We start from the raw sequence: 13,892 nt of genomic DNA, 5'->3' as shown, positions 1-13,892 counted from the left end.
GACTGCCCGTAAATATGAAAGCTTAGAAAGCCCTATGGGGCAGACATAGGGTCACTATGAGTCAAAATCGTCTCAGTGGCACATAACAATAGTCTTTCTATACTTTTCTTCTCCTGTGTTTTTATTACTGAGTATTAGAATATTACTCAGTCCTTTTCTGAGTATCATTCTTTTTTTCTTTTTCTTTTTTTATTGTGATTTAGGTGAAAGTTTACAGAGCAAATTAGTTTCTCATTAAACAGTTAATAATACACAAATTGTTTGGTGACATTGGCTACCAACCCAGCGATGTGTCAGTACTCTGTCTCCCCTTCCCACCCCAGATTCCTTGTTTCCATTCGTCCAGTTTTCCTGTCCCTTCCTGCCGTCTCATCTTTGCTCTTGGGCTGACGTGCCCATTAGTCTTGTATACATGATTGAACTATGAATCACATCCCTCACGTGTTATTTTTGACCCTATAGACCTGTCTAATCTTTGGCCAAAGGGTGAGCTTCAGGAGTGACTTCAGTGCTGAGTTAAAAGGGTGTCTAGGGGCCAAACTCTTGGGGTTTCTCCAGTCTCTGTCAGACAACAAGCCTGGTCTTTTTTGTGTGTGTGTGTGAATTTTAATTTTGTCCTATGTTTTTCTCCTACTCTGCCCAGAACCCTCTGTTGGGATCCCTGCCAGAGCAGTTGGTAGTCTTCTTTGATTTTTCTAATCCTATTGTGAAGATTTCGTCCCCTTTGTACTAGACTGATTTGAGTCCCTCCATCTGGCCCCACAACATTATCCAATTTTCTGTGCCTACCATTTTGACAAACTGAAGTCTACTACCCCTTCCTGTATGCTTAAATTCTAATGGGATATAACCTTTTGACCATTGCCTCAAATTCTAGCCGTCGCCCATCATTGTCTCCCACGGGCTAACAATTCTCATATCATCACAGTAAATTCTAGGAGCCTCCACACCCTTGTCCAAGGGGGCTCTCTCCTGATCACCTGCCACTGCATGCAGGTTACTTCTTTGGGACAACTTTTCCTGTGAAAGTACTATTTTTTAAGCTGCCATTACCTCACCAATCCACCACTTTCAAACCTATTTAAATTATTTAATTTGTTGCAGCTCCTGTTTTTAACTATAAATGTTTTGATCAGACATTAATAAAGCTATAGACACCCTTTAGGTTGTGTGTTTAAGACAAGGAACCCACATTCTGCAGAATATTAGTAATGTGGTATGCAGCAGAATCAAATATTAACATCCAAAACCCTGACTTCCCCCCTGCAAACAGGAGACAAAAGAGCTTTGACCCGTTTTTTAGCTCATAGCTGTGGTGAAGTCATTGGTTATTAATATTTTTAAAAGCTTTGTCCAAGGACACACCTCCACCAAAACATATTATTAGTAACGTGTTGAATAATTTAAAACTTGTCAATAAAACTCACCAATACAATGAATAAAACCCAATTTAAGGAGCTTCCCTCTCTTCCTCCTTGAATTCTTTTTGACTTTCTAGATCCAAAAAATAAAATCACAGTGTAGTGACCTTTCTAGGTGTCACACAGGCTAGGCTAAGACATTATTTTATCAGCTTGTAAATGTCCTTCCTAATCTTCATGTGTCATTCAGCTCAACGGAAACTCTCAGGCAAAAGTAGAACGGATTCTACGGCTGATTTCTGGTGGCGGATTGTCCATAACTGGCTCACATATCTTGTGCGGAGACTTCCTCTTCAGTGGTCACACCGTTGTGCTGACACTTACTTATTTGTTCATCAAAGAATGTAAGTAATAGCTCATTCCCACTGTATTGATTGCTGTAGTAGGAGGGAACCCTAGGTCTTGAAACTGATGGGAGGCCTTACTCTGTTGGTATTGATAGCTGTGAACAACGTATATATTTACATATAAATGATTTGAACACTGAAGCTTAAAACCAGGCCCTGTCTTCTATTTAGCATTTCGCATGCTTCAAAATGAAAAGCTATTTTAATATTGGAACTAAGAAGAACTTGTTATGTTTATCGCAAAGAGAATTGGTGCATTCTAAAGCCAAAAGTAAGACTTTAAAATTATTTGACACTTCCATTCTGTCATTCCGGACAATTCGACTAATGTTTTCCCCTTTTTTAAGACTTAACTTTGTCCCTCTTTATGCCAATTTTATCATTTTCCAACCACTTTCTATGCTTTAGCAGGCATTGCTGTGGCACATTTCGCCAGTACTGATCATTTTCTTCTTAAGAGATTGTCTTTCTCGATCTAAACATGAAGGCAAGAATGTGAAATATCTTACCTTATTTATGTGGTTAATTCCCATTGTATAAAATCCTTTTATATTCCAATAGCTTTCTATGACCAGAATAATGCCCTCTCCATTGTGGGGTTGTATTTGGTTTTAGGTGCCTAGCAGATCCCATTTTTATAGGTTTCTGAGGTTCTGTATATTTAAGCCCATTATCTCAAAATCCCTTTGAAGTAGTGACGCTACTTCCTTCCTTTTTTGCACAGGTAGTCAATGCTAACCCTTACTCTTGAATTAGTTCCAAGGTACCCCAAACCAGTGTTTTTTAAGATGTTTATCTCAATTCACATTACTTAGCATATTGTAAAGGAAGTCCTTAGGCAGAGACTAGCAGAAGGAGACTTCTCTCCTGTCTTCCTCCCTCCTACCTCCTGCCTTGGCCCTTCATCAATCCAAATAGGTGTAGTCTGACCTAAAGGTACTGTGGACATCAAGGCTTATCTTCCAGTGGGACAGAGGTGAATTCATGCCCCACAGATTGCTTGGAGTTTTAGTTCTGAGGGTAATAAGACAAAGATTTGAGATTCTGTATAGTAGATGAAGGAGCCCTGATGGCATAGTGGTTAAGCGCTCAGCTGCTAACCGAAAGGTTAGCAGTTTGAACCCACCAGCCGTTCCATAGGAGAAAGATGTGGCAGTCTGCTTCCATAAAGATTATAGCCTAGGAAACCCTATGGGGCAGTTCCACTTGGAATCAACTTGGTAACAATGGGTTTGGGTTTATAGTAGATGAAGTACAGCCTTTTAACATTGTGAGACTTGCATAGCTTCTGTGTTGTTACCTTTGTAAACTCAACATACAAACTTGCAGCAGGGAGAGTAGCATGTTAACAGGGACTTCATCGTACTTGACTTTAAGGCTAAGAGTCCGCTGCATCTTTCCCCTTTGTTTCTACTCTCATACTAAAAGGGGGTGGAAAAGGGGACCTGGGCCTGTCTCTGCACCAATGTCAGAGACATCCCGTGAAACTGAGAGTCAGTTTTATAAATTAACTGAAGACCACATAATATTGACAATAACAGTAGCAAGCAGACGTAGTTAGGTATTAACTTACGGTATGTTGTTTTTGTTAGTTGCTATCAAGTCAATTTCAACTCACCGCGACCCCATGTATATCAGGCAAACTGTGCTGCATAGGGTTTTCAGGGATGTGACCTTTTGGAAGCAGATTACTGGACCTGTCTTCTGAGGTACCTCTTGGTGGGTTTGAACTGCCAACCTTTTGGCTAGTAGTCAAGCACTTAACTGTTTGCACTATGCAGGAACTCCTTAACGCTATGCAAGACGCTATTCTAAGTGAATTAACTCATTTAATCTTTGCAACCATCCTGTGAAGGAGGCACTATTTTTTATCTCCATTTCTCAGATGAGGAAACTGAAACAGAGAAAGTAAGTGCCTAGGCAAGGTTCACACCTAGTAATTGGAGGATCTGGTATTTAAACTCAAGCAGGCTGACTGCAGAGATTATGCTCTTAATCTCTTGGCTGTGTTTAGAATTTCTGGAAATCCAAGTTGTCTGATCTTATAAAATTGCCAAAAAATAGTCTAGTTGTCTACAAGCAGAACGTATTGCTCATTTTTCTTCTTTCTTCTTCCCCAGAGCCATAGTCAGGCAACTTGTGATTATTTTCACCCTTAAATAAAAGCCACACGGTATGTAGAGACATTTCCTACCAAAGATGTGATTTTGGTTTGAGGTTTTTAAAATTTTGTAGGTTTACATATAGGGTAGCAAGAATTACATTCTGCTCTTCCTGATTTTTGGTGAGAAATGAAATGCAAATCTGTAATGCTTAACACAAACTCAACTTCGCAGTCAGTTCTATACATAAACAGGGCGTTCCATGTTTCTGCCTATTTCCTATGCAATTAGGAAAAGAAATCACCTTCTAAATTATACTGTGCATTATTGTTCTGAGTAAACAGTGGTTTCAGTGGTGTCTTTGAAGTTGATTTCTAGAATTAGATGCATCGTGTATATATTTTTGCTTTTTTGCCTTTTGATTAGTTTGGACTCTCCTTGCTGGCTTCATTGTAATGAGTGGATTTAAATTTAGTTGTGGGAGCAGATGAAAACGCAGGACCAAGACTACTTTGAGGGTTAGTAAGATAGGGCTTTATCCAGCTGTGCAAATATTATAATTGGGACCTAGGTTCCTTATAAAGTTAGCCTGCTTAAGTCAGCCTAGCTGTTAGTACCAAATGTTTCACTAGTTTAGAACACTTTTTCTTTTTTAACTTTCCCACCACACAAAACCTGTTGCCCCTATTATTCAGCACTAGAGCTCCACAATGACAGTGACATTAGTTAATATTTGTTGTGATCATCTTTTTTAGCTTGGTAAATTCTTACAGGTAGAATGAGAGCAAAGAAAGGATTACCATCTTGTCATTTCTCTTTCAAAATAGTTTATATTGAATATTTTCTTAGGGTCTGTCAGTTGTCTCAATTAATGAGCAGTGGTCCCAACATGGTAGCATAAAAAAGGAATAAATTTTTATAGGAGATTGGTGCTAGGGTTTCTAGCCACTCCAGAAACCTCATTTTCAGTTCCACAAGTCATACAATGACAATTCAGGCCACTTCTTACCTTCTTCAATTTTACTTCTCGTGAATAAATACACACAAAATAATTGTGGTTTGCCCACATGTTTTGGATGTTTAAGGTAAATGGCAGATGACCTATAAGAAGGGGAAGCAGGGTTGGTGTGAGACCTTAGGAAGGGTAGGGTCTGTGGTGCTGAAGAATTCACGTTTACTCTGAGGAGAGAAGCTGCTACTCAGCTCTTGCCAACTGTAGCCAAGTAGAAATGTGGTACGATTGTTTCCAGGTTATCTTCTTTTTTGCAGAGAAGTCGGAAATCCAAGTTTTCCAGAAATTTCCGGACTTCTAAATGTTGGTTCAGTTTTTTAACATTGTGAGCCTACAGAATAACAGGAAGGGGGTTGGATCTGGCCCTCCAGGCCAGATTAAGGTCTCTCCCACCCTTAAATTCTAGGAGTCTATGAATTACCTGCCAGAGCTTAGTGGCAGAGTGAAACAATTGAGAAATGATGAGGAACATACTGAAAATCACACTTTCAAATGCAAATTCATGTTTCTTTTCTTGCTGTTATACTTGGGACCAAAAGAGCAAAAACCTATTAAAAAAAATTGTTTTTATTTGAATGATACCTTGTTGATACTTGATTTGGTATTTCTTCTGAAGTTTTATTGAACCATTCTTCTTGAAAGTAAATGTCACTATGATTGTAAGTACAGCTAAATATGAAATAAATTTCAGGATTATTCTTATTGTGAACTAATAATGTTCTAAAATAGAAAAAAAGAAATAAGAAGCAACTGTCAAAGTTACTGGCTTAAATTATATCCATGTCATTAGCACTGTGTGAGAAGTAGTTGTATAATTGTTTAACCTGAGTGCTCCAGTTCTCTCTTATCACTGATCAATGTAGTGAATTTCTTAGCGTCCTCAGTGAGGCTAAACCTGTAAGTGAATGAGCAGGAATTCTAAACTTTACATAGCTGTCAAGTCAGCTTCAACTCAGGGCGACCCCATGTGTGTCAGAGTACAAGTGTGCTCCATAGGGTTTTTAATAGCTGATTTTTCAGAAGTAGATTGCTAGGTCTTTCTTCCAAGGTACCTCTGGGTGGACTTGAACCTCCAGCCTTTTGGTTAGCTGCTGAGCACATTAACCTTTTGCACCACCCAAGGACTCCAAGCTTTACATGTTTTCATTGTTGTGTGCTGTGGAGTCAGTCCCAGCTCAAAGCAACCCTATAGGACCTAGTAGAACTGGCCCATAGGGTCTCCAAGGCTGTAAACTTTACGGAAGCAGACTGCCATATTTTTCTTTGGGAAGTGTGGCTGGTGGATTCAAACTGCCCACCTTTTGGTTTGCAGCCAAGTGCTTAACCACTGCACCACCAGGGCTCTTTTAAGCTTTACATAGGGAGTGCTTTATAGTTGCCATTGGAAGTAACTGTAAAATTGCCAAGAATCAGAATTTTGCTGCCACACATGCCACCATTTTCCCCCCAGACTAGTAAATTTATATAAGATCTAAAATTATTCCTGCTCTTTTTTTTTTTCTTATTTTCATAGACAACTACCATTTTTTTTTTTTTTTAATGACCCTTCCTGTTTTTCTTTCCAGAAGGGGTCCTTATGTGAACCAGTATGAGCCAATTCCAACCAACCCTAATAAAAAACAATTCTGTCCTCTTCCTTATTAAACAACTCATTAGCAGCGGGCAAGACCTGGAGTATCTCATGTTACGACCATCTCCGTGAATGACCATTAGACCTGCTACCAGTGGCTCGCCCTTGATACTGGAACATGCACAGTTCATAGTGACTCATTTCTGATGATAGATTTTCTCCTTCCAGTGATTTCTAGATTATTCTACTTAAGACTCTAGATTATTCTACTTAAGTTCATTAGGACAGACTGTAATCATTAAATTCATCTCTGGGAGTCTTATTAACTATAATTTTTCTACTGTCCAGATTCGCCTCGTCACTTCTGGTGGTATCATTTAATCTGTTGGCTGCTGAGTGCTGCCGGGATCATCTGCATTCTTGTAGCACATGAACACTATACTGTCGATGTGATCATTGCTTATTATATCACAACACGGCTGTTCTGGTGGTACCATTCAATGGCCAATGAAAAGGTGAGAGCAGTGGAAACCCTTGGACAATTTTCTTTGAATGTAGTCACCTTCTTTTCATACAGTGGGGTCTTAGATCAGTTAATGCAAATAACTGCTCTTGCCACCCAAATATGTGGTTTGGGACAATTCACTTCATAAACTTCATAAAGTAAAGCAAAATAAAGAACTTCACAAATGTAAATGACATTAAGGATAAAAGTGCTATAAAAGTATAGGGCACAGTAGTTTACTAATACAATTATACTAGAATTGAAGAAGCATATATGTTAAATTAAAATGTAGGAACCTTCTCTGTAGAAGCACTGTGGTGGAACTAGGTAAGATGCTGTCTTCCCTCAAAGAACTTACATTAATTTTGACGAAAAGATGAAAGCTATTAAAAGAAAATAAACCAAAAACCAAACCTATTGCTGTCGAGTTGATTTTGACTCATAGCGACCCAGTACGACAGAGTAGAACTGCCCCACAGGGTTTCCAAGGAGCAGCTGGTGGATTCAAACTGCCAACCTTTTGGTGAGCTCTTAAACACTGTACCACCAGGGCTCCATTAAAAGAAAAACAGGCCAAGTAAGTAGCTTGTGAATTACTGGATTTGGTAACATCTTTTGGTGATATGGTACTCCTGGCTTCTCCTCTTAACTTTTCTGATTTCTTTCTGCTGCTTTCTACTCCCAGAAGCCCTTTTGTTTCTTCTCCCATTCATTCTTGAAGAGCTAGCTCAAAGGCAACCTTCTCTGGGAGGCTTTGCTAACTTCTGCTCTCGGGCTCTAGCCCCAGGGTAGAATTATTCCTTCCCTTATCTGTCTTTCCCTACCCTTGGTGTGTGCCCTTGGTGTAATAGAATTAGCCTGTGTACCATGACTTACTTATCTTTGGATGGCCTTGCCATATTGTGTGACACGTGGAATGTTTGCAGAACTTGCAAGCAATTGAGAGAAGTCATTCCCAAAGGATCTAAATCCAGCTCTCATTTTTGCAATAGTATCTCTGTTGCTGGGGTCCACTAATACATGACCTTGCTCTGGATTACTTTATTTCTCTGTGTAACTTCAGCCTTTTTTTTCCTTCTTGTACTTCTACCTAAGAGCCTGTTGACACCAAAACAAAATTTTCATTTTTCCTCTTAAATGTGTTCAACCCTCTAGGCTCTCTTTTCTGTCTTTCGTCTTCCTTGACCCATAGGTCTGACCATTTACAGATCGTAAAAATTATTCCTCCTGAATAACTCTCACATCCATCCCTGAGTCTCCATTCTTACTGGAAATGCAGGCAGAAGTGGGCAATTGCAGCGAGCCACAGAGAGTTTGGAAAAGCACTACGTGGATTTGCTTGCAGGGCAGGGGCCAAGATGGCAGCAGAACTAGGAGCCAGGCACAAGCACAGTTACTGCCATATGATCAGAATTATGTTGCTTTCCCTGTTAGGTTACACTGAATGACAGGTTAATTAAGAAAAAAATTTGGACACAAATCATGAAAAATATATCTAATTTTACTTTTTCCCTACCTTTTTCAGAACTTGAAGATCTCTTCACAGACTAATTTCTTGTCTCGAGCATGGTGGTTCCCCATCTTCTATTTTTTTGAGAAAAATGTACAAGGCTCAATTCCTTGCTGTTTCTCCTGGCCACTATCCTGGCCTCCTGGCTGCTTCAAATCATCCTGCAAAAAGTATTCACGGGTTCAGAAGATCGGTGAAGATAACGAGAAATCTACCTGAGGAGCAAAACCAAGGCATCAGCTCTTATACCCAAAGAGTTAACGCTGTAACCAAAGGTATAGTTTTGTTTTTTATTTTAGGAAAACTGACTGGTAAATGAAGAAATGGACCAAATTGTGGGTAAATGATTAGAAAAATGAACAAAGTATTATCCCTTGACTGGTTTTTATTCATCCTGAGAAAAATAATTCTCCTGCAGCTCTTCATTCATTGGTGACAAGCCCCCCAAACTGGGATTTTGCTAATGAGCTTGTTAAAGAGGTGCCAAAGAACATAGCACTCCTTTTCTCATTCTTTCTCTACTTCAGAATGTTGGATTTTTTTTTTTTTTTCTCCCAAGGTCAGAAGAATTTCTTAATGTTTTAAATAAAATATCTGGATATATACAGCTACTGTGTAAATAGAATAACCTAATGTTGAGATTGGTTTTCAACATTAGGGTTATTAGTGAAGGAGAGAGTCAGGGGCTGTTGGTAAACTTCAGGTGAACTTTGCTTCTACCCTATTGTGGGGAATGACAGGGCTGGGAATGTGCACTGCTGCTGCTACTGTGTATCACTTTTCCTTTTTTTTTTAACTGATCATTTTATATATATTAAAAAAAAGAAAGGTGATCTAAATAAACATGGAAGTATTTGACATACCCCTCAGATTTTACATGTGTGTAAATATTTCACTGTAAAATGTCTAATGCAAATACAGAGGATACATGGGGCTATGTCTGCCAATGAGTGATCCTTGAGTACACAGTTAAATGCCTGGTAAATTTGCATCTGGTACCCCTAGTGCAGTCAAGCTCATGGACACTGGCTAAAAACATACCAGTGTGAACCGATGCTGGTGCCACTGGGAGAACAAGCCTACATTTCCCTCCCAGGTCTGTATCTTCATAGTTATTACATCGTACTTTGTGCAAAACCAAGATGGTGGCTGAAAGTTAATGAATCCTTGCTTTTGACCAAGAGACTCGGCGTGTCATAAACAGATCCTAAGACATATACCACAACTGAATCATTTTACTTTTACCCTCTGAGAATTATAACACGGTGCTTCACTATAATCTGTTGGAATCAGTGTGTCAGACAGTTATAACTACCCAATAAGGGAATAATTGTTTCTAAATTTCTTTGAGGTGATGCAAAAAAGGTAGATAATATTTTTAAATGACTGTTGTTGTTACTGTTGTTAGGTGCCATTGAGTCAATTCTGACTCATAATGACCCAATGTGACAGAGTAGAACTGCCCCATAGGGTTTTCTAGGCTGTCATCTTTATGGGAGCAGGTCTTCCTCCCTCAGAGCCACTGGGTGGGTTCGAAACACCAACCTCTCAGTTAATAGCCAAGCGCTTAACTGTTGCACCACCGGGGCTCCTTTTTAAACGACTAGATTATATCACTTAATGCCATTGAATCTTTTGGATAAATCTTGGCTAATTCCTTAACTACTCTAAGGCTACTTTGCAAGACTTCTTAGTAACCTTAAAAAAAGATTTCAAAGGTTACAAAATCAGCAACACCAGGGTGCAAGTGTGGGAGAGCGAGTGAGGGTGGAAGGAGTTGTTCCATTTATCTTGAAGGTGAAATTTTCCCTCCTCGTAGAATGAAAAGCATCCCTAAGTCTATCATTATCACAAAAACTAGTTATCCTTGATTAAGTACATAAAATTGACCTTTAAATTGTTTGAGAAAAGCACAATACGAATCTGTTCAGAAGAGTCATCATTTTTTGGTGCTAAAATTCTGTGTATGTTTTCAGTATGGCTCTTGCTTTGTGTAATCAAAGAATAAATTCCTAAAGACAAGGGTAGCTGAATTCAAAGCCAGAAGAAAGACTGTCTAGTCTGATTATTTAAAACAAGAATTGAAACTCTAAATATCCTTGGCAGGCTTTGAAGCACAAGGATTTTTCTGGTATTTATTATTAATAAATCAATAATAAATGTAATCTGTAGCCTACTTGATGTGTCTAACCATAATTCTGCATCATCTCCATTGATTAAATATTATTAAATATTGACACCTGTGATAGATCAAGGTCTGCTTGGAAACACCTTGATTTTAAATCCCTGTTGTCTGATTATGAGGGAAAGCACTTGGCTCTCAAGCCTGGGTTTTGCCCTTCAATATAGGGTATTTTTATGGAGCCTCTAATTCAAATAAAACAGTTTGGTATATCCTAGAGCCTTATTCAGCTGGGGTTTTGATAACCACCTTTTTTTTTTTTTTCCATGTAAATAAGGAAAACTGTTTAAGCTTTAAAAATCATTGTGCATTGATTACCGAAGACCCTTAACCCTTAGTCAAGTAATTCAGTTTTTACAACATGTCCTCGCCTTTTAAAGAACTTTACAAACACCTGTGACCCCACGAGTGGACACTACTGCTCTCATGTCCTTTGCAAGTACATGTCATAATTCTGTCACAAGTGCTGGGAACACATGTGATTTGAAAATCATGCAGGGGAAACAAAAATCGAGATGGGAGATGAGAATAGCGAACTCATTGACATTTAGGAAAGCAAATTTAAGATTTAACCCACGTATCACTTTGGAATCATAAAACACAAACCCTTAGGATCTTACCCTTGAAGCAGTAAATTTTGGAAACTCCTTTTCTTTGCGAATTAAGTTACAAGCAAGGTCATTATCCATTGTCATTTTTTTTTTTGTAAACCAGTGCACCTGTTGGAAGCTATTCCTGTAATTTAGTCCTTCTGTGAAATATCTATACATACAATTCCTACAAATTATGCTACATTTTTAAAAATTATTCTTTAAAATATAAACGAGTTCCGCTCTGATTCTATTTTTCTAGCTCCTCCGTGAGCTTTGAAAATAAAGCATTATTTCACCAGTTCTACCTGATGTAATTGTGAATTTGTTCTTTAATTGACTGGCATCCTGGGAAACAAGTTTTGCTGTGGAGGAAGGCTGCTTTGGGGAGTGAACCTTGAGTCTCTAGTCTGGTCTATGGATGACGTTGCATAGGGTTCTTTGCTGCATAGTAGTGCCCCCTTGTGGAAATACATATGTGAATTTTAGTAGGTATATTTTAGTACATTGGACAGCAAACTTTCCATTTTTTAAGTATATTTTCAAGTTTTTTAAAGGCATTTGTTTATTATTTTTTTCCAATAATTTCAAACTATCATGGAAAAGGAGTTCTTTTAAAGGCATTTTAATTTCAGCCTTTTCCAAAGGGGAAAATGTGCTCAGATTTTTATGGAGTTGCAATTCTAATCTTTTCATTTGGGCAAAGAAAATTTATAGGACGTTTTTACCTCTCACTATCACAATCATTAATGTCTCCCTTTATAACTACCTACACTATGTTTACTTTGAAACACGAAGTTGGCTGGCTTGCTTTCTTTTTTTTGATGTACTAGAACTCATGCAGCTTCTTTTTTAATTAAAAGTTCACATCTTGTTCCTTGAATACTTTGTACTTCATTTTTTGTTTGTTTTTGTTTTGCACTGTAAAACTGATTATAAATTTAAACCAGTCTTAACACATTCACCTCTTGTCATGTAATGAAGTGTGAGAAGGAAATTCTTAGTAAATGAGTTTACATGATTAAATCAAGTATATTGTAAGAAATCTGCCACCTGTTGAAGGCTTTTCTATTTGTATGTATAAAGATTTCTGTTTTTCTAATGCCATTGTGTTGCAATAATTTAACTCCTTTGACTAAGTTGCTAAAAAGATTTCCTCTATTAAGAAGTGCTCTTGACTTCAATACCCAGACACTGAAAATCATGTCAAAGGTACCCAAAGATAAGTTTTTATACAGCTATACATCTTATAATTTCTGATTTATTTTATTGCTCATTAATTTATCTACACTGTGTTCTAAATGAATCATGAATGAGAATAGTTTATTATTGTATAATTATTTAAAACTGTCCTTTAAAAGAAAAGAAGAAACTATAAACATAAGCTAATCTAGTGGCCAAGTTGGAATTCATTATTTACCTCCTATGCAATGATTAATGCTGCAAAATGTCTGGTTCTGTGATAGTATATTCACAAAACAACTATTACTACAAGGTTTGAGAAGTAGCCAATTGCATTCTTTTGGAAATTTACTGTACTGTTTCAGTGTGTTAAGTGCCTTGTTGTAAAGTAAAATTTTAAGTCTAGAATTCATTATTTTCCTGACATATATTTTTCATTATGATATATACAATATATGCTATTGTAATAGTTTTATTAAATGCTTACATTTTAATCAAGTATCTAAGTTTCAGAAGCTCTTTTCTCCTACCCACCAGTACCTTAATCGTTGGTCTGTCATAGGATTTGAGTTCAGATTCGTTTTTTTAAAAAGAAGAGATTATCTTTGTTTAAAAATACATATTCCATGCTTGTGCTTTTGTGTTTGTAAATACATTTCAGGAGGAATTTAGGAGTATAACTACAGTTTATGCTTCTAAAATGCCAACATTTTACATTTACATTTTAAGTACCTGATTGTTAGTTAAAACTAATTTGTGTTTGTTTTCTAAAAAAGACGTGTACTTCATTTCTAATCTCTTTGGGTTTGCTTTAAAAAAAAAAAGCAAGAGCCTCTACTTTATATTTACTCAATAAACCACAGTGACATCAATAGTCTTTTCCAAATTAGTATTACTGTTTCTTTCAATTTAAAAAATTTGGTTTCTCTTTTTAAGATTTCTTAAATTTATTCAGGTTTAGAGTACTTATGATTTTTTTTTTTTATGAAAGCCACACGAGGATTATTTTCATCAAACACTATTTCTTACAATAAGGTGATAACCTTCAGTGAGTGGTGTTGACAATAAACTGGAGAGTGTGTTATTTTTCCTGTCTTTGGATTTAAGGTGAAAATTAATTCACAACCAATTCATTCATAGAGAAGAAAAAAAAATCAGTTACATGCTTCATGAATCCAATTTTCATTGTTCATCAGGGGGCAAAAGTCATTAATTCTTCAAGGAAAGCAGAGACTTTTCTGTTATTCAGTTCGGAAGAAATGTCATCCTCACGACATCACAGAGGGGGCACAACTAGACTTCCTAGGGATGGCAACCGTTGTTGTTGGGCTCTAGGATGGATGGCGAGGGCATGACCCCAAAGACACATTTAATAAAAGCAATTCGATGGCATAAGGTAATAAGGTTCAAATATTAAGTTGTTAGGGGTCCCTGGGTGGCAGAAATGGTTCAGCGTTGGACTGCTAGCAGA

General features: G+C 37.5%; 1 protein-coding gene across 6 annotated transcripts in view; it reads left to right on the top strand.

Annotated features, from left to right (window-relative positions):
- SGMS2 (sphingomyelin synthase 2) overlaps positions 1–13,284 on the top strand; it is a 106,155-nt gene extending 92,871 nt beyond the window's left edge. For all 6 annotated transcript variants that reach the window (XM_049885565.1, XM_049885569.1, XM_049885566.1 and 3 more), the window contains 3 exons: positions 1,612–1,765; positions 6,801–6,967; positions 8,483–13,284. In XM_049885565.1, coding sequence (XP_049741522.1) covers positions 1,612–1,765; positions 6,801–6,967; positions 8,483–8,686 — 525 coding nt within the window. In that variant the 3' untranslated portion in view covers positions 8,687–13,284. The remainder of the gene's footprint in view (positions 1–1,611; positions 1,766–6,800; positions 6,968–8,482) is intronic.
- Positions 13,285–13,892: the final 608 nt, after the last annotated feature.

The sequence above is a fragment of the Elephas maximus genome, chromosome 5 (assembly GCF_024166365.1).
Source record: "Elephas maximus indicus isolate mEleMax1 chromosome 5, mEleMax1 primary haplotype, whole genome shotgun sequence".
NCBI lineage: Eukaryota > Metazoa > Chordata > Mammalia > Proboscidea > Elephantidae > Elephas > Elephas maximus.
The sequence above is the reverse complement of the archived record's forward strand: the minus strand, read 5'-3'. Positions and strand labels throughout refer to the sequence as shown.